The sequence below is a fragment of the Phyllobates terribilis genome, unplaced genomic scaffold (assembly GCF_046119375.1).
Source record: "Phyllobates terribilis strain yellow unplaced genomic scaffold, ASM4611937v1 Scaffold_5__5_contigs__length_657084704, whole genome shotgun sequence".
Lineage (NCBI taxonomy): Eukaryota > Metazoa > Chordata > Amphibia > Anura > Dendrobatidae > Phyllobates > Phyllobates terribilis.
Window position 1 is genome coordinate 347,522,303 of NW_027362765.1, and position 25,325 is coordinate 347,547,627.

General features: G+C 46.6%; 1 protein-coding gene across 2 annotated transcripts in view; it reads left to right on the forward strand.

Moving 5' to 3' along the window:
* VAX1 (ventral anterior homeobox 1) overlaps positions 1 to 22,912 on the forward strand; it is a 147,740-nt gene extending 124,828 nt beyond the window's left edge. Inside the window, exons 1-2 of one of the 2 annotated variants that reach the window (XR_012322070.1) lie at positions 1,269 to 5,737; positions 19,091 to 19,216. Coding sequence is in view for 1 of the 2 variants with exons in the window: in XM_073684607.1 (XP_073540708.1) it covers positions 19,091 to 19,558 (468 nt within the window). In the remaining variant the exon portion in view is untranslated. Of the gene's footprint in view, positions 1 to 1,268; positions 5,738 to 19,090 lie in introns of those variants that run through there. The other variant, XM_073684607.1, reaches the window with a different exon arrangement.
* The last annotated feature ends 2,413 nt before the right edge of the window (positions 22,913 to 25,325 follow it).

Here is a 25,325-nt window from a genome sequence, read left to right on the forward strand (position 1 = left end):
GGTATCTACCCCTGTGTGGTAGCTGTCCACCCTGGGACAGACAGTAAGCATATGGAAAGGATATAGAAGAAGGTAGTCATCTTTTATAGACTCGTTCTGTCTCTCTTGCAGTGGGAGGCGTGAATCCAGGTGCTCTTGCCCTCAAGCTTCAGAGCCGTCGGGGTGGTGAGAAGCACAGTGTACGGTCCCTCGAACCGCCGCTGGAGACAGTCTCTCCGGACAAACTTCTTCATATACACTAGATCGCCTGGGATGAAATCATGTACTGCATCACCTGTAGATTCTGGGAGAGAAGCAGATACTGGAGAGCGGGTGTTAGTCAATTCTCTAGACAAGGCAATCACAAATTTTACCACTCTATCATGTGTTTCAGACAACTCTTGGGGCCTAATCTCTCCTATCTTGGGTGGGGTCCCAAACAAAATTCTATAGGGAGTCAGCCCATGTTTGGCCTGAGAAGTGTGTGTGATATGATACAATACTATGGGGAGTAGGTCGGGCCAGGGGAGGGGATGATCTTGGGTCATTTTCAAGAGCTGGGTCTTGAGTGTGGAATTCATTCTCTCCACTTTGCCTGAACTGGCAGGATGGTATGGAGTGTGGAGGCCCAAATCTGTTCCCAACATGTTCCAGAGTTCTTCGTAGATATTTGTTGTGAAAGCTGGTCCTTGATCCGATTCTATGATTTGGGGAACTCCAAATCTGCAGGCAATTTCGGTGATCAGTTTCTTGGCTGTGACTTTAGCAGTCATGTTGACAACCGGGTAGGCCTCGGGCCAGGCTGAGAACATATCCACGGCTACCAAAACGTACTCCTATTTTCTTGCTTTAGACATTTGGATATGGTCGACTTGTATTCTCTGCCAAGGGTAGTCTGGTTTAGCCAGGTGTTGGAGAGGGACCCGTGCCGTACACGTTGGGTTGCAGGTAGCGCAGACAGAGCAGGATTTTGAGTACGCAGTCACAGTGGAAGAGATTCCAGGTGCAAAGTACAGTTTCTTGATCCATGCCAAAGCTTGATTCTTTCCTCTGTGTGTAGGCCCGTGAGCCCATGCTGCCACAGCTGAGTACATGCGTCTAGGCAAGCAAGGCTTCCCATCCACTTGGTAAAGAGTCGAGTTGACCTTTGAATCTTTGCGACCTGCCAGCACGGCTCCTGCCGCTTTCCATTGCTTGACTTCTTCAGTGGGGGGTCTTCCTTTGTTCCTCACACAATTTTTCTTCAGGCATCCTGACCCCCCTGGATTCTATTCGTGTCTCCGCTGGACTTGTATGGTCTTCCGCCGGCTGTTCTTTGGCTCTTGCTCTAGTGAGCGTCACAGCTACGGTTTGCAGGGTCTCTCCCATCTCTTCTTCCTTTTCCTGCCACTTTGATGACACATTCTCCACTGCTGCAGTCTTGGCTGCTTGGTCAGCTAGGTGGTTGCCCCTGGCTTCTCTGGATTCTAGTCTTCCATGAACCTTGACCTTCATAACAGCAACCTGAATGGGTAGTTCCAGGGCCTTCATTAGGGCCTTAATCCATGAGACATGTTTCACTGGTGTACCTGCAGCTGTGATGAATCCTCTAGACTTCCACAAGAGTCCAGAATCATTGCAAATTCCATGTCCATACCTGGAATCGGTATATATATATATACGCCTTTGTTCCTGCTGCCAGGTGGCAGGCCTCTGTGAGAGCCACAAGTTCAGCTTCTTGTGCAGACATGTATGGTGGTAGAGCTTCAGCCTTCAGAACTGTTAGATCTATTGTGACAGCATATCCCGTGTGGAACTTCCCTTGAGGGTCTGCGGAACGGGATCCATCAGTCCATAGGTGCAAGGCAGGGTCTGCGAGCGGATGTGCCACCATATTCTCTGGAGCAGAAGTCTCTTCCTGCAAAATTTTTATACAATCATGAGGTTCCACCAATGGACCTTCACCCTCTTCACCTTCCCCCCTAGAAGGTGGAAACAAAGTGGCAGGATTGATAGTCAGACATCTGGTAAATGTTATATTGGAGGGCAACAATAGGGAACACTGCAGCCGCAGGTGTCTTTGGTTGGTTAGATGTTTCGGAGATGTTTGTTGCAGAACAGCTGAGAGATCATGGCCAGCCTGTATAACTAGATCATGTCCAAGGACGATATCAGCTGACTTGTCAAAGAGGATGTGAGAAGCGTGGACCGCCTTAAGGCACGTGGGGGCAGTTCGGGCGACAGGGTCCAGGCGGGCTGAGTAGTAGCCCAAAGGCCGATACTTATGATCATAGCGTTATGCTAGAACTCCAGAGGCATGACCTTCCGATTCCGAGACAAAAAGCTGAAATGGCTGAGTATAGTCTGGGGCAAATTTTCTTCAGTGCCGCATAGTAAAAGATCATCCACATACTGTAGAAGGGTGACCTGAGGGTTCTCTTGAACCCATGGCTCCAGAATAGACTTCATAGAATGAGTGAATTGGTTAGGAGAGTTCTGGGCTCTGCGGAGTCCTGGTCCATGTAAACTGTGCTCCTTGAAAGGTGAAGGCAAAAAGAAACCACGAATCTTCGTGTAAGGGTATACTGAAGAAGGCGTTGGCCAGATCTAACACCGTAAACAAGGTGGCCGTTGGAGGCAGCTGAGACAAGAGGGTGTTTGGGTTAGGTACCACTGGAGTTTCTAAAATGGTAGCTGCATTGACGGCTCTGAGATCCTGAACCAACCGGTATCTTGGAGACTCTCCCGGAGCGGTTTTCTTTTTTACAGGAAAGAGGGGTGTATTGCATGGAGATACACATCTGACAAGGACTCCTGATTCCAGGAGGGAAGCGATTTGGGTACCCAAGCTTTGTTCTTGTGCAGCCTTGAGGGGGTATTGTGGTAACCGTGGGTACCTGTGTCCAGGCTTGAGGTGTACTCGGACCGGGGGAACCTGCAGGAGGCCAACGTCCTCTGGCCCGCTGGACCACAGAGAGTGAGGGAACTGTGAGGTTGTATGGTCATCATCATGAGAGGGAAGGCTTTAAGAACACAGCGGTCTTCAGTCCCTTGTTCGGAATGAGGGTCCCGCAAAAGAAGCTCCATACCATGGTTTCCGAAGGTAATTGTTGCCTTCATTCGCTCTAAGAGATCGGCTCCCAACAGATTGACAGGGCAAGTTTCAGAGACCAAGAATCTTGTGAGTACTCCGGTGAACGGTCCTGCAGACACAGGGACTGTGAGTGGAGAGGAAATATGTTGGCCTTCCACCCCAACACAGGTGAGGGTATCCGGTGATAGGGATACAGAAGGAGGGAGCTGTGCAGAGGAAATGACAGATGTGGCCGCCCCAGTGTCCACCAGGAACTCCAGTGGTTGATGGTCCACCTGTAAAGTGACAGTCTCTGAGGATGTGGTCAAGGCTACCACACTCCCAACACAACATTCGTCCTTCAGAATCACGAGATTGTCTCCTGTTTCTAGATGATCCCTTGTCATCTCTTCTGTCTTGTCTTCTATATGTGGGAGGAGTATCATCACCTGTGCCTTTAACCATTACCCACTTGATTCCATGTTGGTTGCCAGGGGGTGGGTAGCTTTCTTGAGCTTGATATAGCATGGCAGAAGCGGCTTTCTTCTTTGGCTTAGTATCCTTTTCCATTTTTAGCATTGATTTTTGGAAAGCTTTAACGATATCCACCGCGTCGTTGAAAGAAGAAGAACGAATCTCGGGCCGTACTCTCAGGACTTCATCTCTGAGAGCGTCTTGTAGGCCATCTACTAGGGCCTGAACCAACAGAGCGGCCTGCGTCTTGACGTGAAAACTGTATCCGAGATCCTCAAAATGCATGCTGAGTTTTGCAGCATATCTTTCCACAGATTTAACAGGGTCTTGTTGAACATCTTGTACAGACCCAGCTTGATCTGACAAGCGATTCTGAGCCCAGGCTTTTAACTGTTTCATGTATTCTAGGCCGGATTCATACGTACTAAGGGGTCCTGCTTTTGTGGAATCCATGGCCTTTTGAAAGCTCTCCGTTTTCGGCTAAGTGAGCCTGGCATTCTGCAGCCAGAGTAGAACCAGCAGCAAGGGCAATTTTACGAGCCAATCCTCCAGCATGGCTCATACAGGTGTTTGCAGGGTTGACTATGGCCCCCACCCGATGTGTAAGGATGTCACCATAGCCTATTGACAGAGTGACAGGGCGTCCTGATGGGTCTACTAGGTTCCGGGAGCGGCAGGGGTCCTAGACTTCTGAGGGGCTGGAGGGGGGGTGGTGCTCTTTCAGCAGTTGCTTGGAGCAAGGGCCGGAGTACGGGTAATGGATGTGGGGTGAAGGATGCCATAGGAGACGTATGGGGTAAAGGGGGGGGGGGCTGGAGTATCTTGAGCCCATCCCTCATCTGGCTCCGTATCGTCTTGAGTAACAGTATGTTGGCGGAAGGAGAGCAGTCTGGCCTGAAATTCTGGGGAGTTGAGGAGGATATCCCCAGGGTTGTGGGTGACTCCCATAGGAAACAGGGGAAGCGTCTCAGCATCGTGGACTGGAGCAGAGGGTGTCACATTAGTTTCAGATGGGTACTCTGGGACTACGGGCTTTTCCACCTGTGCTGGTGGCTGGTAATATGCACCGGACGGATCTAGTAGTGGATATAGGCTGGATTGGGGCTTTCCGGGCCTCCCACAACAAGTAAGAGGTGTAGTAAGATGGCCGTGGGAGGGAGGAGGTGGGAGTGGGATTATTCTTGGAGGCAGGAAAAGGTGTAGTAAGATGGCCGTTGGAGGGAGGAGGTGGGAGTGGGGGTGGGATTGTTCTTGGGGGCAGGGAAAGGTGTAGTAACAGGCATCAACGGGGTTACGGCCAATTTAGGGTCACATAACAAATCACATTCTGTAGCTTTCATGTATCCGAACAAAGGCTCGGCATTCTCTGTCCCCCCCCTGCACCATCTACTCTAAGATGTGCTTGCAGAAATCCTCACCCAACTTTCCCAACTTCTGTGTAACACATTCATAAGCTTATCATGTTCTACAAATTCCTAACATTCTTCTTGCCTTCTTGCCTTCCCGTAACTCCACTAATTGGCTTAACTCCCACAGCAGCATTCCGCAACTTACGAAATCTTTCAAATTTGAATATACACAACATTTTCTTATAGAATGCAATGATCTGTCGCGACTCAGATCACTGGTGCAGCCGACAGGTCACCACTCATCAGTGTAGAGTACCCCTCAATACACTAAGACAGAGAGTACGCCTCAATCTGTCCCTTCCCTAACCTTGAATGGCGACTTTACAGTACGACTCACCACGGCACCCTGACAGCAGAACCCCTCCTTATGAGGTTTCTCTGTATAAGACGAAGAGTACACCTCAATTCGTCACAAACCCTTACAGCAGAACCCCTCCTTATGAGGTTTCTCTGTATAAGACGAAGAGTACACCTCAATTCGTCACAAACCCTTACAGCAGAACCCCTCCTTATGAGGTTTCTCTGTATAAGACGAAGAGTACGCCTCAATTCGTCACAGATTCTTTCTCCCTTACACTACAATTCAGGAATGCTTTGTAACCTTGACTATCAGTTACGGGAGGCAGCTATCTAAGAAAAGTACAGTGACCGGGGGAGGAGGAGGTGGTGTGCACACGAGCACGCGCAGGCATGCGACGTCACTCGTTTTAACACTTGCTGGTTCAGGACGTGGTGCGGGACGCCCAAGGTCTCACCACTCGACCGGTCACCCACCCAGATCCAACCTGACAATCCCACAGGAACCGCTGCGGCTGACACACAGGCAAGTGAGACATATAAAATACATCTCAACTTACCGTGTTCGATGGAGGTTGATCAGGCCTCAAATTCAGCCACCGCGGTCACCACCAGGGAAATCAGCAATATGGGTCCGGGAGGGCGGCGTACCGCTAGCCACGCCCCACGTTGGGCGCCATTTGTGGGGGTCGTGATGACATTCCACTCGTCCTCCAGTCACTCCAAATTCAAACTATGAGCATGGGTCAACCATTCAAAGAATGAGTCAGACAACAAGCTGGTTCAAGCTCAGAGCATGCTCAGAAGACTACTACAGTCAACGTCCTCAGCATTGTTCTGCCTTTATTTTTACATGCACAAATCTAAATACACTACATAATGGGAGGGGAAAGGGGTTGTCCGGGGCGGGGTAAGCCATGAAAGTCCAATGTCTGGCCACTCCTGATTGGTCCACATCTCCTTATCTCAGTCTCTGGGCAGATATTGCAGCCGTCAGCTTATAATCTTGTTTCGTTTCTCTGAAATAAGTCTTGGCAACGCTGGAAATGTCTTAGTTTAAGTTTCGATTTGAGTATTACGTAGCAAGGAAAGCTTATTGTTATATGATACAAAATGGTGGTTAGTACATTAGCAAAAAAGCGTATAAAAGTTACAAAAGTATAAAAGTTACAAATATATATTCTCTTTTTCCCCGACAGTATCATCTACCTCACACACAGAGGATAGTTATACCTCAGACATTGTGCTCCTCCTTTATCACCTCATGCACTGGTGTAGTGTCATCTACCTCACACACAGAGGATAGTTATACCTCAGACATTGTGCTCCTCCATTATCACCTCATGTACTGGTGTAGTGTCATCTACCTCACACACAGAGGATGGTTATACCTCAGACATTGTGCTCCTCCATTATCACCTCATGCACTGGTGTAGTGTCATCTACCTCACACACAGAGGATAGTTATACCTCAGACATTGTGCTCCTCCATTATCACCTCATGTACTGTTGTAGTGTCATCTACCTCACATACAGAGGATAGTTATACCTCAGACATTGTGCTCCTCCATTATCACCTCATGTACTGGTGTAGTGTTATCTACTTCACATACAGAGGATAGTTATACCTCAGACATTGTGCTCCTCCATTATCACCTCATGCACTGGTGTAGTGTCCTCTACCTCACACACAGAGGATAGTTATACCTCAGACATTGTGCTCCTCCATTATCACCTCATGTACTGGTGTAGTGTCATCTACCTCACATACAGAGGATAGTTATACCTCAGACATTGTGCTCCTCCATTATCACCTCATGTACTGGTGTAGTATCATCTACCTCACATACAGAGGATAGTTATACCTCAGACATTGTGCTCCTCCATTATCACCTCATGTACTGGTGTAGCGTCATCTACCTCACACACAGAGGATAGTTATACCTCAGACATTGTGCTCCTCCATTATCACCTCATGTACTGGTGTAGCATCATCTACCTCACACACAGAGGATGGTTATACCTCAGACATTGTGCTCCTCCATTATCACCTCATGTACTGGTGTAGTGTCATCTACCTCACACACAGAGGATAGTTATACCTCAGACATTGTGCTCCTCCATTATCACCTCATGTACTGGTGTAGTATCATCTACCTCACACACAGAGGATAGTTATACCTCAGACATTGTGCTCCTCCATTATCACCTCATGTACTGGTGTAGTATCATCTACCTCACATACAGAGGATAGTTATACCTCAGACATTGTGCTCCTCCATTATCACCTCATGTACTGGTGTAGTATCATCTACCTCACACACAGAGGATAGTTATACCTCAGACATTGTGCTCCTCCATTATCACCTCATGTACTGGTGTAGTGTCATCTACCTCACATACAGAGGATAGTTATACCTCAGACATTGTGCTCCTCCATTATCACCTCATGTACTGGTGTAGTATCCTCTACCTCACACACAGAGGATGGTTATACCTCAGACATTGTGGTCCTCCTTTATCACCTCATGTACTGGTGTAGTGTCATCTACCTCACACACAGAGGATAGTTATACCTCAGACATTGTGCTCCTCCATTATCACCTCATGTACTGGTGTAGTATCCTCTACCTCACACACAGAGGATGGTTATACCTCAGACATTGTGGTCCTCCATTATCACCTCATGTACTGGTGTAGCATCATCTACCTCACATACAGAGGATAGTTATACCTCAGACATTGTGCTCCTCCATTATCACCTCATGTACTGATGTAGTGTCATCTACCTCACACACAGAGGATAGTTATACCTCAGACATTGTGCTCCTCCATTATCACCTCATGTACTGGTGTAGTGTCATCTACCTCACACACAGAGGATAGTTATACCTCAGACATTGTGGTCCTCCATTATCACCTCATGTACTGGTGTAGCATCATCTACCTCACATACAGAGGATAGTTATACCTCAGACATTGTGCTCCTCCATTATCACCTCATGTACTGGTGTAGTGTCATCTACCTCACACACAGAGGATGGTTATACCTCAGACATTGTGCTCCTCCATTATCACCTCATGTACTGGTGTAGTGTCATCTACCTCACACACAGAGGATAGTTATACCTCAGACATTGTGGTCCTCCATTATCACCTCATGTACTGGTGTAGCATCATCTACCTCACATACAGAGGATAGTTATACCTCAGACATTGTGCTCCTCCATTATCACCTCATGTACTGATGTAGTGTCATCTACCTCACACACAGAGGATGGTTATACCTCAGACATTGTGCTCCTCCATTATCACCTCATGTACTGGTGTAGTAACATAGTAACACAGTTTGTAAAGCCGAATAAAGACTTGCGTCCATAAAGTTCGACATGTTAGTTCTGTAATTGCTAAAGTTGATCCAGAGGAGGCAAAAACCCCAAATGATTTGGCCAATCTTCACCTGAGGAAAAATTCCCTCCCGACTCTGAAACCAGCAGTCAGAATAAATCCCTGCATCAACCTACTATTTTATTTTATTTTTAAGTATATTCTGAAATCTGCCTGGTATCTAGAAATGCATCCAGTCCCCGCTTTAACTGGTGTAGTGAATCCGACATTACCGTCTCCTCACTCAGTGAATTCCATATTCTCACTGCTCTTACCGTAAAGAACCCCTTCCTATGCTGGTGCTGAAACCTTTTCTCTTCCAGTCTTAGTGAGTGCCCTCTTGTTACCGTAATATCCCTCCTTTTGAACAAATCCCGGGCAAGATCTCTATACTGTCCCCTAACATATTTGTACACATTTATTATGTCCCCCCTCAACCTTCTCTTTTCCAGGCTGAATAGTCCTAGTTTTGCCAACCTCTCTGGGTATTGCAGTCCCTCCATTCCCTTTATTAATTTTGTTGCCCTCCTTTGTACCTTTTCAAGCTCATTTCTATCCTTTCTATATATTGGGGCCCATAACTGAGCACAGTATTCCAAGTGTGGTCTGACCAGAGCTTTGTACAGTGGAAGAACAATGTTCTCCTCCTTTGCAGCTATACCTCTTCTGATACATCCCATTACCCTGTTTGCCCTTACAGCAGCCGCCTGACTTTGGGCACTCCAATTTAGTTTGCTATCAATCGAGATGCCCAAGTCCTTCTCCATCTCTGAATTCCCCAATGATTTCCCATTCAGTGAGTACTGGTGACTTCCATTTTTCCTTCCCATATGTCTGACCTTACATTTCTCCTCGTTAAACCTCATTTGCCATTTAATGCTCCACCTACCCAGCTTATCCAAATCCCTCTGTAGGTCTGCACTGTCCTCTTTTGTATTAATTGTTTTACATAACTTTGTGTCATCTGCAAATATTGATATTTTACTATTTATCCCATTGACTATGTCGTTAATAAAGATATTAAATAACATTGGGCCTAGTACAGACCCCTGTGGTACCCCACTAGTGACGCTTACCCAATCTGAGTATATTCCATTTATAACCACCCTCTGCCTTCTATCCTTTAGCCAGTTAGCTACCCACTTGCAGACATTTTCCCCCAGCCCCATCATTCTCATTTTGTATACCAACCTATTATGTGGCACGCTATCGAACGCTTTTGAGAAGTCGAGATACACGACATCCACTGGTTCCCCCTGATCTACTCGAGAGCTCACCTCCTCGTAGAAGTCAATCAGGTTTGTTTGGCAGGAGCGATTCCTCATGAATCCATGTTGGTTCGGGGTTAATAGATTATTAGCATCAAGATGCTCCGTAATTGCCTCTTTAATGAAGCCTTCAAAAATTTTGCCCACAACGGACGTCAGACTCACCGGCCGATAGTTTCCGGCGTCACTTTTTGCTCCCTTTTTGAATATTGGCACTACATTCGCCTGTCGCCAATCAAGTGGCACAGACCCAGTCTCAACAGACTCCTTAAATATAAGATATAACGGTCTGTCTATCACATGACTTAGTTCCCTTAGTCCCCGTGGGTGTATGCCATCAGGTCCTGGTGATTTGTTATTTTAATGTTACTGAGGCGTTTCTGTACCCCAGCTTGGGTTAGATTTGTCATACTTAGTGGAGGATTAAGTTTGTCACTTCTCATTTCTCCTGTTAGTTCTTTTTCCTTTGTGAAAGTTGTTGAAAAAAAAAATATTTAATAGATTAGCTTTATCCCCATCTTTCTCTATGATTTTGCCTTCCTCACTTTTTATCGGTCCAATATTATCCGATTTAATCCTTTTACTATTTATATACGTAAAGAACAGTTTGGGATTTGATCTACTTTCCCTAGCAATACGTCTCTCTGTTTCCTCCTTTGCTATTTTTATTTGTTTTTTACAGGTTCTCATTTTTTCCTTGTAACACATTAGTGCCTCCTTACTGTTTTCCTGTTTTAATCTCTTGAATGCCTCTTTTTTGCTATTTAACGCCCCTTTTACGTTCTTGTTCAACCATATTGGTTTCCTCTTATTTCTGGCCCTTTTATTCCCATACGGTATATACCTCTCGCACTGAGTATTCAGAATTCTTTTGAAGGTTTCCCATTTACTATTCGTATTTCCTTGATTAAGAACTTTGTCCCAGTCAATAAGTTGAAGGTTTTCTTTCAGCTGATCAAACTTCGCCCTCCTAAAGTTTAATGTTTTAGTTGTTCCCTTATTGATAACCCTACTGAAGGGCATTTTGAAGTCGATAATATTATGGTCGCTATTACCTAGGTGCCCCCCTATCTGTACCTCAGTTATTCTATCAGGCCTATCATCTACCTCACACACAGAGGATAGTTATACCTCAGACATTGTGCTCCTCCATTATCACCTCATGTACTGGTGTAGCGTCATCTACCTCACACACAGAGGATAGTTATACCTCAGACATTGTGCTCCTCCGTTATCACCTCATGTACTGGTGTAGTGTCATCTACCTCACATACAGAGGATAGTTATAGCTCAGACATTGTGCTCCTCCATTATCACCTCATGTACTGGTTGTAGCGTCATCTACCTCACACACAGAGGATAGTTATACCTCAGACATTGTGCTCCTCCGTTATCACCTCATGTACTGGTGTAGCATCATCTACCTCACACACAGAGGATAGTTATACCTCGGACATTGTGCTACTCCATTATCACCTCATGTACTGGTGTAGTGTCATCTACCTCACATACAGAGGATAGTTATACCTCAGACATTGTGCTCCTCCTTTATCACCTCATGTACTGGTGTAGCGTCATCTACCTCACACACAGAGGATAGTTATACCTCAGACATTGTGGTCCTCCATTATCACCTTATGTACTGGTGTAGCGTCATCTACCTCACACACAGAGGATAGTTATACCTCAGACATTGTGCTCCTCCTTTATCACCTCATGTACTGGTGTAGCGTCATCTACCTCACATACAGAGGATAGTTATACCTCAGACATTGTGCTCCTCCATTATCACCTCATGTACTGGTGTAGTGTCATCTACCTCACACACAGAGGATAGTTATAGCTCAGACATTGTGCTCCTCCATTATCACCTCATGCACTGGTGTAGTATCATCTACCTCACACACAGAGGATAGTTATAGCTCAGACATTGTGCTCCTCCATTATCACCTCATGTACTGGTGTAGTATCATCTACCTCACACACAGAGGATAGTTATACCTCAGACATTGTGCTCCTCCATTATCACCTCATGTACTGGTGTAGTGTCATCTACCTCACATACAGAGGATAGTTATACCTCAGACATTGTGCTCCTCCATTATCACCTCATGTACTGGTGTAGTGTCATCTACCTCACATACAGAGGATAGTTATACCTCAGACATTGTGCTCCTCCATTATCACCTCATGTACTGGTGTAGTGTCATCTACCTCACACACAGAGGATAGTTATACCTCAGACATTGTGCTCCTCCATTATCACCTCATGTACTGGTGTAGTGTCATCTACCTCACACACAGAGGATGGTTATACCTCAGACATTGTGCTCCTTCATTATCACGTCATGTACTGGTGTAGCATCATCTACCTCACACACAGAGGATAGTTATACCTCAGACATTGTGCTCCTCCATTATCACCTCATGTACTGGTGTAGTGTCATCTACCTCACATACAGAGGATAGTTATACCTCAGACATTGTGCTCCTCCATTATCACCTCATGTACTGGTGTAGTGTCATCTACCTCACACACAGAGGATAGTTATACCTCAGACATTGTGCTCCTCCATTATCACCTCATGTACTGGTGTAGCGTCATCTACCTCACACACAGAGGATAGTTATACCTCAGACATTGTGCTCCTCCATTATCACCTCATGTACTGGTGTAGCATCATCTACCTCACACACAGAGGATAGTTATACCTCAGACATTGTGCTCCTCCATTATCACCTCATGTACTGGTGTAGCATCATCTACCTCACACACAGAGGATAGTTATACCTCAGACATTGTGCTCCTCCATTATCACCTCATGTACTGGTGTAGTATCATCTACCTCACACACAGAGGATGGTTATACCTCAGACATTGTTCTCCTCCATTATCTCCTCGTGTACTGGTGTAGTATCATCTATCTCACACACAGAGGATAGTTATAGCTCAGACATTGTGCTCCTCCATTATCACCTCATGTACTGGTGTAGTATCATCTACCTCACACACAGAGGATAGTTATAGCTCAGACATTGTGCTCCTCCATTATCACCTCATGTACTGGTGTAGTATCATCTACCTCACACACAGAGTATAGTTATACCTCAGACATTGTGCTCCTCCATTATCACCTCATGTACTGGTGTAGTGTCATCTACCTCACATACAGAGGATAGTTATAGCTTAGACATTGTGCTCCTCCATTATCACCTCATGTACTGGTGTAATGTCATCTACCTCACACACAGAGGATAGTTATACCTCAGACATTGTGCTCCTCCATTATCACCTCATGTACTGGTGTAGCGTCATCTACCTCACATACAGAGGATAGTTATACCTCAGACATTGTGCTCCTCCATTATCACCTCATGTACTGGTGTAGTATCATCTACCTCACATACAGAGGATAGTTATACCTCAGACATTGTGCTCCTCCATTATCACCTCATGTACTGGTGTAGCATCATCTACCTCACACACAGAGGATAGTTATACCTCAGACATTGTGCTCCTCCATTATCACCTCATGTACTGGTGTAGCGTCATCTACCTCACATACAGAGGATAGTTATACCTCAGACATTGTGCTCCTCCATTATCACCTCATGTACTGGTGTAGCATCATCTACCTCACACACAGAGGATAGTTATACCTCGGACATTGTGCTCCTCCATTATCACCTCATGTACTGGTGTAGTGTCATCTACCTCACATACAGAGGATAGTTATACCTCAGACATTATGCTCCTCCTTTATCACCTCATGTACTGGTGTAGCGTCATCTACCTCACATACAGAGGATAGTTATACCTCAGACATTGTGCTCCTCCATTATCACCTCATGTACTGGTGTAGCATCATCTACCTCACACACAGAGGATAGTTATAGCTCAGACATTGTGCTCCTCCATTATCACCTCATGCACTGGTGTAGTATCATCTACCTCACACACAGAGGATAGTTATAGCTCAGACATTGTGCTCCTCCATTATCACCTCATGTACTGGTGTAGTATCATCTACCTCACACACAGAGGATAGTTATACCTCAGACATTGTGCTCCTCCATTATCACCTCATGTACTGGTGTAGTGTCATCTACCTCACATACAGAGGATAGTTATACCTCAGACATTGTGCTCCTCCATTATCACCTCATGTACTGGTGTAGTGTCATCTACCTCACATACAGAGGATAGTTATACCTCAGACATTGTGCTCCTCCATTATCACCTCATGTACTGGTGTAGTGTCATCTACCTCACACACAGAGGATAGTTATACCTCAGACATTGTGCTCCTCCATTATCACCTCATGTACTGGTGTAGTGTCATCTATCTCACACACAGAGGATGGTTATACCTCAGACATTGTGCTCCTTCATTATCACGTCATGTACTGGTGTAGCATCATCTACCTCACACACAGAGGATAGTTATACCTCAGACATTGTGCTCCTCCATTATCACCTCATGTACTGGTGTAGTGTCATCTACCTCACATACAGAGGATAGTTATACCTCAGACATTGTGCTCCTCCATTATCACCTCATGTACTGGTGTAGTGTCATCTACCTCACACACAGAGGATAGTTATACCTCAGACATTGTGCTCCTCCATTATCACCTTATGTACTGGTGTAGCGTCATCTACCTCACACACAGAGGATAGTTATACCTCAGACATTGTGCTCCTCCATTATCACCTCATGTACTGGTGTAGCATCATCTACCTCACACACAGAGGATAGTTATACCTCAGACATTGTGCTCCTCCATTATCACCTCATGTACTGGTGTAGCATCATCTACCTCACACACAGAGGATAGTTATACCTCAGACATTGTGCTCCTCCATTATCACCTCATGTACTGGTGTAGTATCATCTACCTCACACACAGAGGATGGTTATACCTCAGACATTGTTCTCCTCCATTATCTCCTCATGTACTGGTGTAGTATCATCTATCTCACACACAGAGGATAGTTATAGCTCAGACATTGTGCTCCTCCATTATCACCTCATGTACTGGTGTAGTATCATCTACCTCACACACAGAGGATAGTTATAGCTCAGACATTGTGCTCCTCCATTATCACCTCATGTACTGGTGTAGTATCATCTACCTCACACACAGAGTATAGTTATACCTCAGACATTGTGCTCCTCCATTATCACCTCATGTACTGGTGTAGTGTCATCTACCTCACATACAGAGGATAGTTATAGCTTAGACATTGTGCTCCTCCATTATCACCTCATGTACTGGTGTAATGTCATCTACCTCACACACAGAGGATAGTTATACCTCAGACATTGTGCTCCTCCATTATCACCTCATGTACTGGTGTAGCGTCATCTACCTCACATACAGAGGATAGTTATACCTCAGACATTGTGCTCCTCCATTATCACCTCATGTACTGGTGTAGTATCATCTACCTCACATACAGAGGATAGTTATACCTCAGACATTGTGCTCCTCCATTATCACCTCATGTACTGGTGTAGCATCATCTACCTCACACACAGAGGATAGTTATACCTCAGACATTGTGCTCCTCCATTATCACCTCATGTACTGGTGTAGCGTCATCTACCTCACATACAGAGGATAGTTATACCTCAGACATTGTGCTCCTCCATTATCACCTCATGTACTGGTGTAGTGTTATCTACCTCACATACAGAGGATAGTTATACCTCAGACATTGTGCTCCTCCATTATCACCTCATGTACTGGTGTAGTATCATCTACCTCACACACAGAGTATAGTTATACCTCAGACATTGTGCTCCTCCATTATCACCTCATGTACTGGTGTAGTGTCATCTACCTCACATACAGAGGATAGTTATAGCTTAGACATTGTGCTCCTCCATTATCACCTCATGTACTGGTGTAATGTCATCTACCTCACACACAGAGGATAGTTATACCTCAGACATTGTGCTCCTCCATTATCACCTCATGTACTGGTGTAGCGTCATCTACCTCACATACAGAGGATAGTTATACCTCAGACATTGTGCTCCTCCATTATCACCTCATGTCCTGTTGTAGTATCATCTACCTCACATACAGAGGATAGTTATACCTCAGACATTGTGCTCCTCCATTATCACCTCATGTACTGGTGTAGCATCATCTACCTCACACACAGAGGATAGTTATACCTCAGACATTGTGCTCCTCCATTATCACCTCATGTACTGGTGTAGCGTCATCTACCTCACATACAGAGGATAGTTATACCTCAGACATTGTGCTCCTCCATTATCACCTCATGTACTGGTGTAGTGTTATCTACCTCACATACAGAGGATAGTTATACCTCAGACATTGTGCTCCTCCATTATCACCTCATGTACTGGTGTAGCATCATCTACCTCACACACAGAGGATAGTTATACCTCGGACATTGTGCTCCTCCATTATCACCTCATGTACTGGTGTAGTGTCATCTACCTCACATACAGAGGATAGTTATACCTCAGACATTATGCTCCTCCTTTATCACCTCATGTACTGGTGTAGCGTCATCTACCTCACATACAGAGGATAGTTATACCTCAGACATTGTGCTCCTCCATTATCACCTCATGTACTGGTGTAGCATCATCTACCTCACACACAGAGGATAGTTATAGCTCAGACATTGTGCTCCTCCATTATCACCTCATGTACTGGTGTAGTATCATCTACCTCACACACAGAGGATAGTTATACCTCAGACATTGTGGTCCTCCATTATCACCTCATGTTCTGGTGTAGTGTCATCTACCTCACACACAGAGGATAGTTATACCTCAGACATTGTGCTCCTCCATTATCACCTCATGTACTGGTGTAGCGTCATCTACCTCACACACAGAGGATGGTTATACCTCAGACATTGTGCTCCTTCATTATCACCTCATGTACTGGTGTAGCGTCATCTACCTCACACACAGAGGATAGTTATACCTCAGACATTGTGCTCCTCCATTATCACCTCATGTACTGGTGTAGCGTCATCTACCTCACACACAGAGGATGGTTATACCTCAGACATTGTGCTCTTCCATTATCACCTCATGTACTGGTGTAGCGTCATCTACCTCACACACAGAGGATAGTTATACCTCAGACATTGTGCTCCTCCATTATCACCTCATGTACTGGTGTAGTATCATCTACCTCACATACAGAGGATAGTTATACCTCAGACATTGTGCTCCTCCATTATCACCTCATGTACTGATGTAGTGTCGTCTACCTCACATACAGAGGAAAGTTATGCGGCTTCACCTGTGGTGATTGGGGAGTCGGGAGGAAGTGGGCGGAAAGTTATGGTGAACTCAATGTAACTGATAGAAGCTGTTACACAATGGTGGTGAATAGGCCGAGCTTTGTTGTCCAGTCTGAGGATGTGATCATGGTAACGGCATCCAGGGGCGGCTCAGCTATTACACAATGGTGGTGAATAGCCCGAGCTTTGTTGTCCAGCCTGAGGAGGTGATCATGGTAACGGCATCCAGGGGCGGCTCAGCTATTACACAATGGTGGTGAATAGGCCGAGCTTTGATGTCCAGCCTGAGGATGTGATCATGGTGACGGCATCCAGGGGCGGCTCAGCTATTACACAATGGTGGTGAATAGGCCGAGCTTTGGTGTCCAGCCTGAGGATGTGATCATGGTAACGGCATCCAGGGGCGGCTCAGCTATTACACAATGGTGGTGAATAGGCCGAGCTTTGGTGTCCAGCCTGAGGATGTGATCATGGTGACGGCATCCAGGGGCGGCTCACCTATTACACGATGGTGGTAAATAGGCCAAGCTTTGGGGTCCAGCCTGAGGATGTGATCATGGCAACGTCATCCAGTGGCGGCTCAGCTTTTACACAATGGTGGTGAATAGGCCGAGCTTTGATGTCCAGCCTGGAAGATGTGATCATGGCAACGTCATCCAGGGGTGGGTCAGCTATTACACAATGGTGGTGAATAGGCTGAGCTTTGATGTCCAGCCTGGAAGATGTGATCATGGCAACGTCATCCAGGGGTGGGTCAGCTATTACACAATGGTGGTGAATAAACCGAGCCTTGGTGTCCAGCCTGAGGATGTGATCATGGTAACGTCATCCAGGGGTGGGTCAGCTATTACACAATGGTGGTGAATAGGCCGAGCTTTGGTGTCCAGCCTGAGGATGTGATCATGGTAACGTCTTCCAGGGGCAGCTCAGCTATTACACAATGGTGGTGAATAGACCGAGCTCTGGTGTCCAGCCTGAGGATGTGATCATGGCAACGTCATCCAGGGGCAGCTCAGTTGTTACACACAGGAATACGAGTCTTGGGTCATTGGAGCCCTTGAGGTGGACTGGCTTTGCTACTGTGGCACGTCAGAACTTGACCCCCCTATGGATTGCTGCCTGCTGATTGCCATATAGCAGGCAGCTCGGGGATCTCACAGTGTCCGTGTGTTATGTTCTGCTACCAGAGCTAAGGAAAGAGAGGAGATCTGTCCCTACTATAGAACTCAGCTGAATCCCTACGATGTAACAGGGAACCTGATCCTGCGATCAGACCTGCTAAAGTCCTAAGCTAGTCTGTACGAAGACCTATAGATGTGGGGGAGGAATCCCTACAATTACTAAGGACTGGGAGGAATATGGGACACCTCCTAACAGAAATAGTAGCAGACAGACGAACAAACAAAATATATAGAACATAGAGGTCAGTAGACCAAGCAAACTAACAGAGCAAGACACAGAGCACAGGCTAGCTAGAAAGTAGATATACAATGAAGTCCAGCAAAGCCAGAAGGGCGGAGCAGGAATAAATAGGCCAACAAGGTCATGTGACCAGCAAAGGAAAAAAAACCTAACAGCAAGGTTCTAACACCGTGAATCTTAGAATATGCTTGCCCAATGTTTCACCTCGTGATCTGTAATAAAAGCTCTAGCCTTTTTGACACCAAATATAACGTGTTGCGTATTTTATTTTCTTGGGCCTTGAAGTTTGGCTCATGTGTTAATAAATGAGGGTCCGTCCGATATCTGGAAATCATGCATCTGCATCCTGAGCACGTGGGATACTGTTATATGTATTGACGGCCCTGACAAGCCATCTCCGGATGGGCCCATCTTGCATTTCGTGGATGGGCAGGTCGGCCGTGATCTTGTATCCATCTGTTCCTTGCACATTCTGATGACCTGTTCTCTTCTCCTTCAGGTGAAGGTTTGGTTTCAGAACCGTAGGACTAAGCAGAAGAAGGACCAGGGGAAGGACTCCGAGCTGCGGTCAGTGGTGTCGGAGACGGCTGCCACTTGCAGTGTCCTCAGACTTTTAGAACAAGGCCGCCTCCTGTCGCCTCCTGGCTTGCCTGGACTAATTCCTGCTTGTGCTACTAGTGCTTTAAGGGCCCCAAGCAGTTCTGGCCCTGGGGCCCCCTCCCATCCTGATGTTACCGGCACCCCTGCTCACCAGTCTGGACTCCACACCTCTACCACTGGACACAGCATCTTCAGCATGCCAGTGCCATCTCTCCTGGGCACAGTAGCCAACCGGCTCACGTCCAACCCCCTGACAATGGCAGGAAACCTCCAGGAACTGTCCGCCCGATACCTCAGCTCCTCCGCTTTCGAGCCGTATTCTAGAATCTCCTCCAAGGAGACGCTAGACAAGAAGTCTCTGGACTGACCTGCAGCTTGTGTGTGTATCTGTGTCATGTGTGATAGGTGTACCTGTACCCCAACCTTACTGCACCCCCCAAACCAGAGCGGCTGGGGCAGAGGGACACCCCAACAGAATGCAGGGGCCAGGTGTCCGATCGCGGAGACAGTGGGTCACTTAGGGAGTCAAAGTATCCACTGACATGATAGATGACGCCACACATTCCCGCACCAGCAGCCGCCTGTCAGCACATCGGCCGCCTGGCTCGGAATCAGTCAGAAGGTGCCCCTGCCGTCCCACACAGTATGGAGAGGGCAGCAAGTAGGACCCATCTCGTGCCAGCGCAGAGGCAATTATTCGTATCACCAAAAGCCCTCTGCAACCCCTGATCTGCAGAATACAGACTGCCGTCACCTGTGATCTGCTGATCGACCCCTAGGAACATAGCAAGAGTGAGGAGTCAAGTGTGTAACCCCGTACTGATCTGCTAATGACCCAGTCCTGTCTTATCCTCCAGTCACCTCCAGAGCTGCACTCACTATTCTGCTGTTAAGGAGAACTGGAGTGCCCCATGTTTGTTGGCGCACTGCTTAGGTCTAGGGGGGCACGGCATGAAAAAGCAATCTGTCGATCCCAGAGCAGCTGTACATTGTATCCAGAAGGAGAACATTGTTTGCTTTGCTGTGCTCCCAAAACGTGCACAGTGCGCCAAAGAAGCTGGGGAGCGTGATCACATGATTATAGGGAAGACTAGTCTGGGGGACCTGCGCCCCCTTGAGAAGTCGCCCACTAATCAGCACATCGCAAACGTATTTATAGAATTGCTTTTCTGCCACTTACTGCAATCTCAAATACAATGGAAAGGGTGGCTCCATAAGTATGGACACAAGGGGCGCTCCTGTTACCCGTAACAACAGAATAGTGACCGCAGCTCTGGAGGTGACTGGAGGATAAGACATGATGTAACAGCAGAATAGTGAGTGCAGCTCTGGAGGTGACTGGAGGATAAGACACGATGTAACAGCAGAATAGTGAGTGCAGCTCTGGAGGTAACTGGAGGATAAGACACGATGTAACAGCAGAATAGTGACTGCAGCTCTGGAGGTGACTGGAGGATAAGACACGATGTAACAGCAGAATAGTGAGTGCAGCTCTGGAGGTGACTGGAGGATAAGACATGATGTAACAGCAGAATAGTGAGTGCAGCTCTGGAGGTGACTGGAGTATATAACATGACGATAGAAGAATTCTGATTGCAGCTCTGGAGGTGACTGGAGTATATAACATAGAAGAATTCTGATTGCAGCTCTGGAGGATAACACAGGATGAGTCATTTCTGCTGCTTACAGGTGACTCAGACTCCCAGTTTAGTAGGTTACTTTGAAGTGAACTCCTCATAATAAATTTGGTGCATTTTGGATTTTCCTAAAGTCAGAAAATGAAACCTTCCCCTGCTGTCAGTGTCATGGTGAGGTAGAGATTTGTTGCCAATGTTGTGCCATTTTCTCTTTTTCAAGGGTCGTTCCACCTCTACCTTTCATGGTGAGCACCTGTAGGTCCGCCCACTAGAGGCGGGGCTAGAGAAGCCCGCTGTGCGGAGTGTCCGCCTCCGAGGAGCCGCAGCGTTGCTCGCTCCCCACGCTCCTGATGATTTCTGTGCGGCGCTGGAATGTGTTCGGTACTTCGTCTACAGTCGCCATGGAAGGTAGAGATGGGAGTAACATTGTAACATTGTGTGACCCCGCCCCTCACCAGCAAACCACACCCACCTCCCCAACGTTCCTCCCCAAACGGCTGCAATCCGATAATGAATGTGGGCGCGGTGCAGCGGCCCCCTGTGACACCCACACACAGCGGGAATGTCCCTCCACCAGGAGAGTATGTGGCCCCGGAGCTGGGTCCTTATATCCGCTTACAGATTAGCGCAGGCGTGGGTCCGGATAGCTCCGCAGTGTGAGCCCCTCTGACACACTTACAGGTGGGCAGAGCTCCGCACTGTCTGGTGCCCCCCGTCATCGGCGCCTCACAGCGCTCGTTTCATTTGTCGCCATGTTTAGATGATTATACCACCAGCAATTTGTTGTACTTGAATGTGTCACAGGTTCCCAGCGCCTCCTGATTGGCCGATCCGGAGATCCCGCCATGTGACCGGCCAATCAGGGGCCGCCCTCGACGACTCGGTCTAATTATAGTCATTTTATTGTAAACTATTTAATTAAGGGATAGCGGGAAAAAATGGGGGCGAGACTTGCTGAGAGGGGTCGTTCTGTGACGTTTAGTGTTAATGTCGTGCCGGTGACTTGGTGCATATATATATATATAAGCCGCCTCTGTATATATATAGCAGGCCGTATATATATATAGAAGCCACCTCTGTATATATAGGAGGCCGTGTATGTGTATATATATATATATATATATATATATACAGTGCCTACAAGTAGTATTCAACCCCCTGCAGATTTAGCTGGTTTGATAAGATGCAGATAAGTTAGAGCCTTCAAACTGCAAACGAGAGTAGGTTTTATGAACAGAAGCATAAATCTTACAAACCAAAAAGTTATGTTGCTCAGTTGAATTTTATTAAATTTTAAACATAAAAGTGTGGGTCAATTATTATACAACCCCTATGTTTAATATTTTGTGGAATAACCCTTGTTTGCAATTACAGCTAATAATCGTCTTTTATAAGACCTGATCAGGCCGGCACAGGTCTGTGGAGTTATCTTGGCCGACTCCTCCATGCAGATCTTCTCCAAGTTATCTAGGTTCTTTGGGTGTCTCATGTGGACTTTATTCTTGAGCTCCTTCCACGAGTTTTCAATTGGGTTAAGGTCCGGAGACTGACTAGGCCACTCCAACACCTTGACTTTTTCCCTCTTGAACCAGGCCTTGGTTTTCTTGGCTGTGTGCTTTGGGTCGTTGTCTTGTTGGAAGATGAAATTACGACCCATCTTAAGATCCTTGATGGAGGAGCGGAGGTTCTTGGCCAAAATCTCCTGGTAGGCCGTGCTTTCCATCTTCCCATGGATGCGGACCAGATGGCCAGGCCCCTTGGCTGAGAAACAGCCCCACAGCATGATGCTGCCACCACCATGCTTGACTGTAGGGATGGTATTCTTGGGGTCGTATGCAGTGCCATCCAGTCTCCAAACGTCACGTGTGTGGTTGGCACCAAAGATCTCGATCTTGGTCTCATCAGACCATAGAACCTTGAACCAGTCTGTCTCAGAGTCCTCCAAGTGATCATGACCAAACTGTAGACGAGCCTTGACATGACGCTTTGAAAGTAAAGGTACCTTACGGGCTCGTCTGGAACGGAGACCATTGCGGTGGAGTACGTTACTTATGGTATTGACTGAAACCAATGTCCCCACTGCCATGAGATCTTCCCGGAGCTCCTTCCTTGTTGTCCTTGGGTTAGCCTTGACTCTTTGGACAAGCCTGGCCTCGGCACGGGAGGACACTTTCAAAGGCTGTCCAGGCCGTGGAAGGCTAACAGTAGTTCCATAAGCCTTCCACTTACGGATGATGCTCCCAACAGTGGAGACAGGTAGGCCCAACTCCTTGGAAAGGGTTTTGTACCCCTTGCCAGCCTTGTGACCCTCCACGATCTTGTCTCTGATGGCCTTGGAATGCTCCTTTGTCTTTCCCATGTTGACCATGTCTGAGTGCTGTTCACAAGTTTGGGGAGGGTCTTAAATAGTCAGAAAACGCTGGCAAAAGAGATCTTTAATCCACACATGTGAAGCTCATTATTCTTGGTGCCTGAACTACTTCTTAATACTTTAGGGGGACCAAACAGAATTCTTGTGGTTTGAGGGGTTGAATAATAAATGACACTCTGAATTAACTTTTTACGTTTAAAAAAAAAAACAAAAACAATATTTGCTGCAGTGCATTTCCCACTTCCAGGCTGATCTACAGTACAAATGTCACAATGCCAAGTTAATTCCGCATGTGTCAACCAGCTAAATCTGCAGGGGGTTGAATACTACTTGTAGGCACTGTATATATATATATATATATATATATATATATATATATATATATAAAGTTGTATCTGTATATATAGGAGGACATACATACAGTTGAACACAGCAGTTTCCATCCACTATATATAAAGACACATCTCCATGTTTTCCTCAATATCTGACATGAGATCAGAATAAACCTTTCCCGTTTTAGGACAATTAGGATTTTACCATAATGTTTAATATTTGCCAAATGCCGGAATAATGAGAGAGAAGGTTTAAGGCATTTTTATTACTTACTGCAGAGTCAGAAGTTTCCATCCATCTCATTAGTATTTGGTCCCGTTGCCCTTACACTGAATGACTTGGGTCACACGTTTGGGATCTCCTTCCAGAAGCTTCTCACTATAGTTGATGGGAATTTGGGCCGATTCCTCCTGACAGAACTGATGTAACTGATCCAGGTTTGGAGGTCGCCTTGCTTGGCGCTCGCAGCCTTTTCAGCTTTGCCCATAAATTTTCAATAGGATTGAGATCAGGGCTTTGTGATGGCCGCTCCAAAACATGGACTTTGTTATCTTTAAGCCACTTGTTATCATTTCTGCAGTATGCTCCGGGTCATTGTCCATTTCGAAGACCCATTTGCGCCCAAGCTTTATCTTCCTGGCTGATGTCTTGAGATGTTGCTTCAGTATTGCCACATAATCTTCTTTTCTCATGATGCCATCTATTTTGTGAAGTGCACCAGTCCCTCCTGCAGCAAAACAACCCCACAACATGATGCTGCCACCCCCATGTTTCACAGTTGGGATGGTGTTTTTAGGCTTCCAAGCTTCTCCTTTTTTCCTGCAAATGCAATGATGGTCATTATGCCCCAAAAGTTGAATTTTAAGTTCATCAGACCACAGGACAGGTCTCCAAAAATTAAGGTCTCAGTCCCTATGTACATTTGCAAACATTAATTTGGCTTTTTTATGTTTCTTTTGGAGTAATGGCTTCTTCCTGGCAGAGTGGCCTTTCAGCCCATGTTGATACAGTACTCGTTTCACTGTGGATGTTTGTGACACCCCAGGGGTCTGGTTGCCACAGTAATAGAGATATTATGTCTCAGAGCAAGTGGGAGGTTTCTCTGGTCAGGAGCCCTAAGCATGCAACACGGCCCACCCAGACCTGGGAGGGGAGGAATCTGCCCTTATAAACTGGGTCTGGGGCGGGATTAAGTCAGACAGAGCCTGGAGTAAAGTTCCAGACACAGGAAAAGATAGAACAGGAGCTCTGTAGGAGCAGCAGCTGAAGGCCAGGGGCTGTGAGCAGAGATATAGCTCGCCCTGGCTGAAGTTACTAAAACCGGACACAGGAGTCCGAGGCTGTGGGGACTGATACATACCCAGCAGCAGAAACCAGCCGGCAGGGGATTCCAGGTCCTCTGGCCATAGAAGCCCGGAGGCTCAGTCACAAAGAAGGGACCAGTGCCGCCATCCAGGAGCGGAGGCTAACAGAAGGCCCCAAGTCACCAGCCATACGGGTGAGCACCACACGGTATACTCAGGGACGTGGGCTACTTGTAACTGCTGACAGCTAGGTAGCCAGAAAGAGTGCAGATAAACGGGGAGGCCTACAACTCCACCTGGCCAGGGGAACTCCTGCTTGCTCGCAGACTGACCAGGCCCCTTATACTAGCCAGTACTCCCGGGAGGGTCTGCCTTGTACCATCAGTAAAGACCCTGAGCTGCACCTCACGTCTCTGTGATTCCTTGCCGCACCAGCACCATTAGCACTGGGACCCTCACACCATCACTCCCATCATCTCTCACATTAGC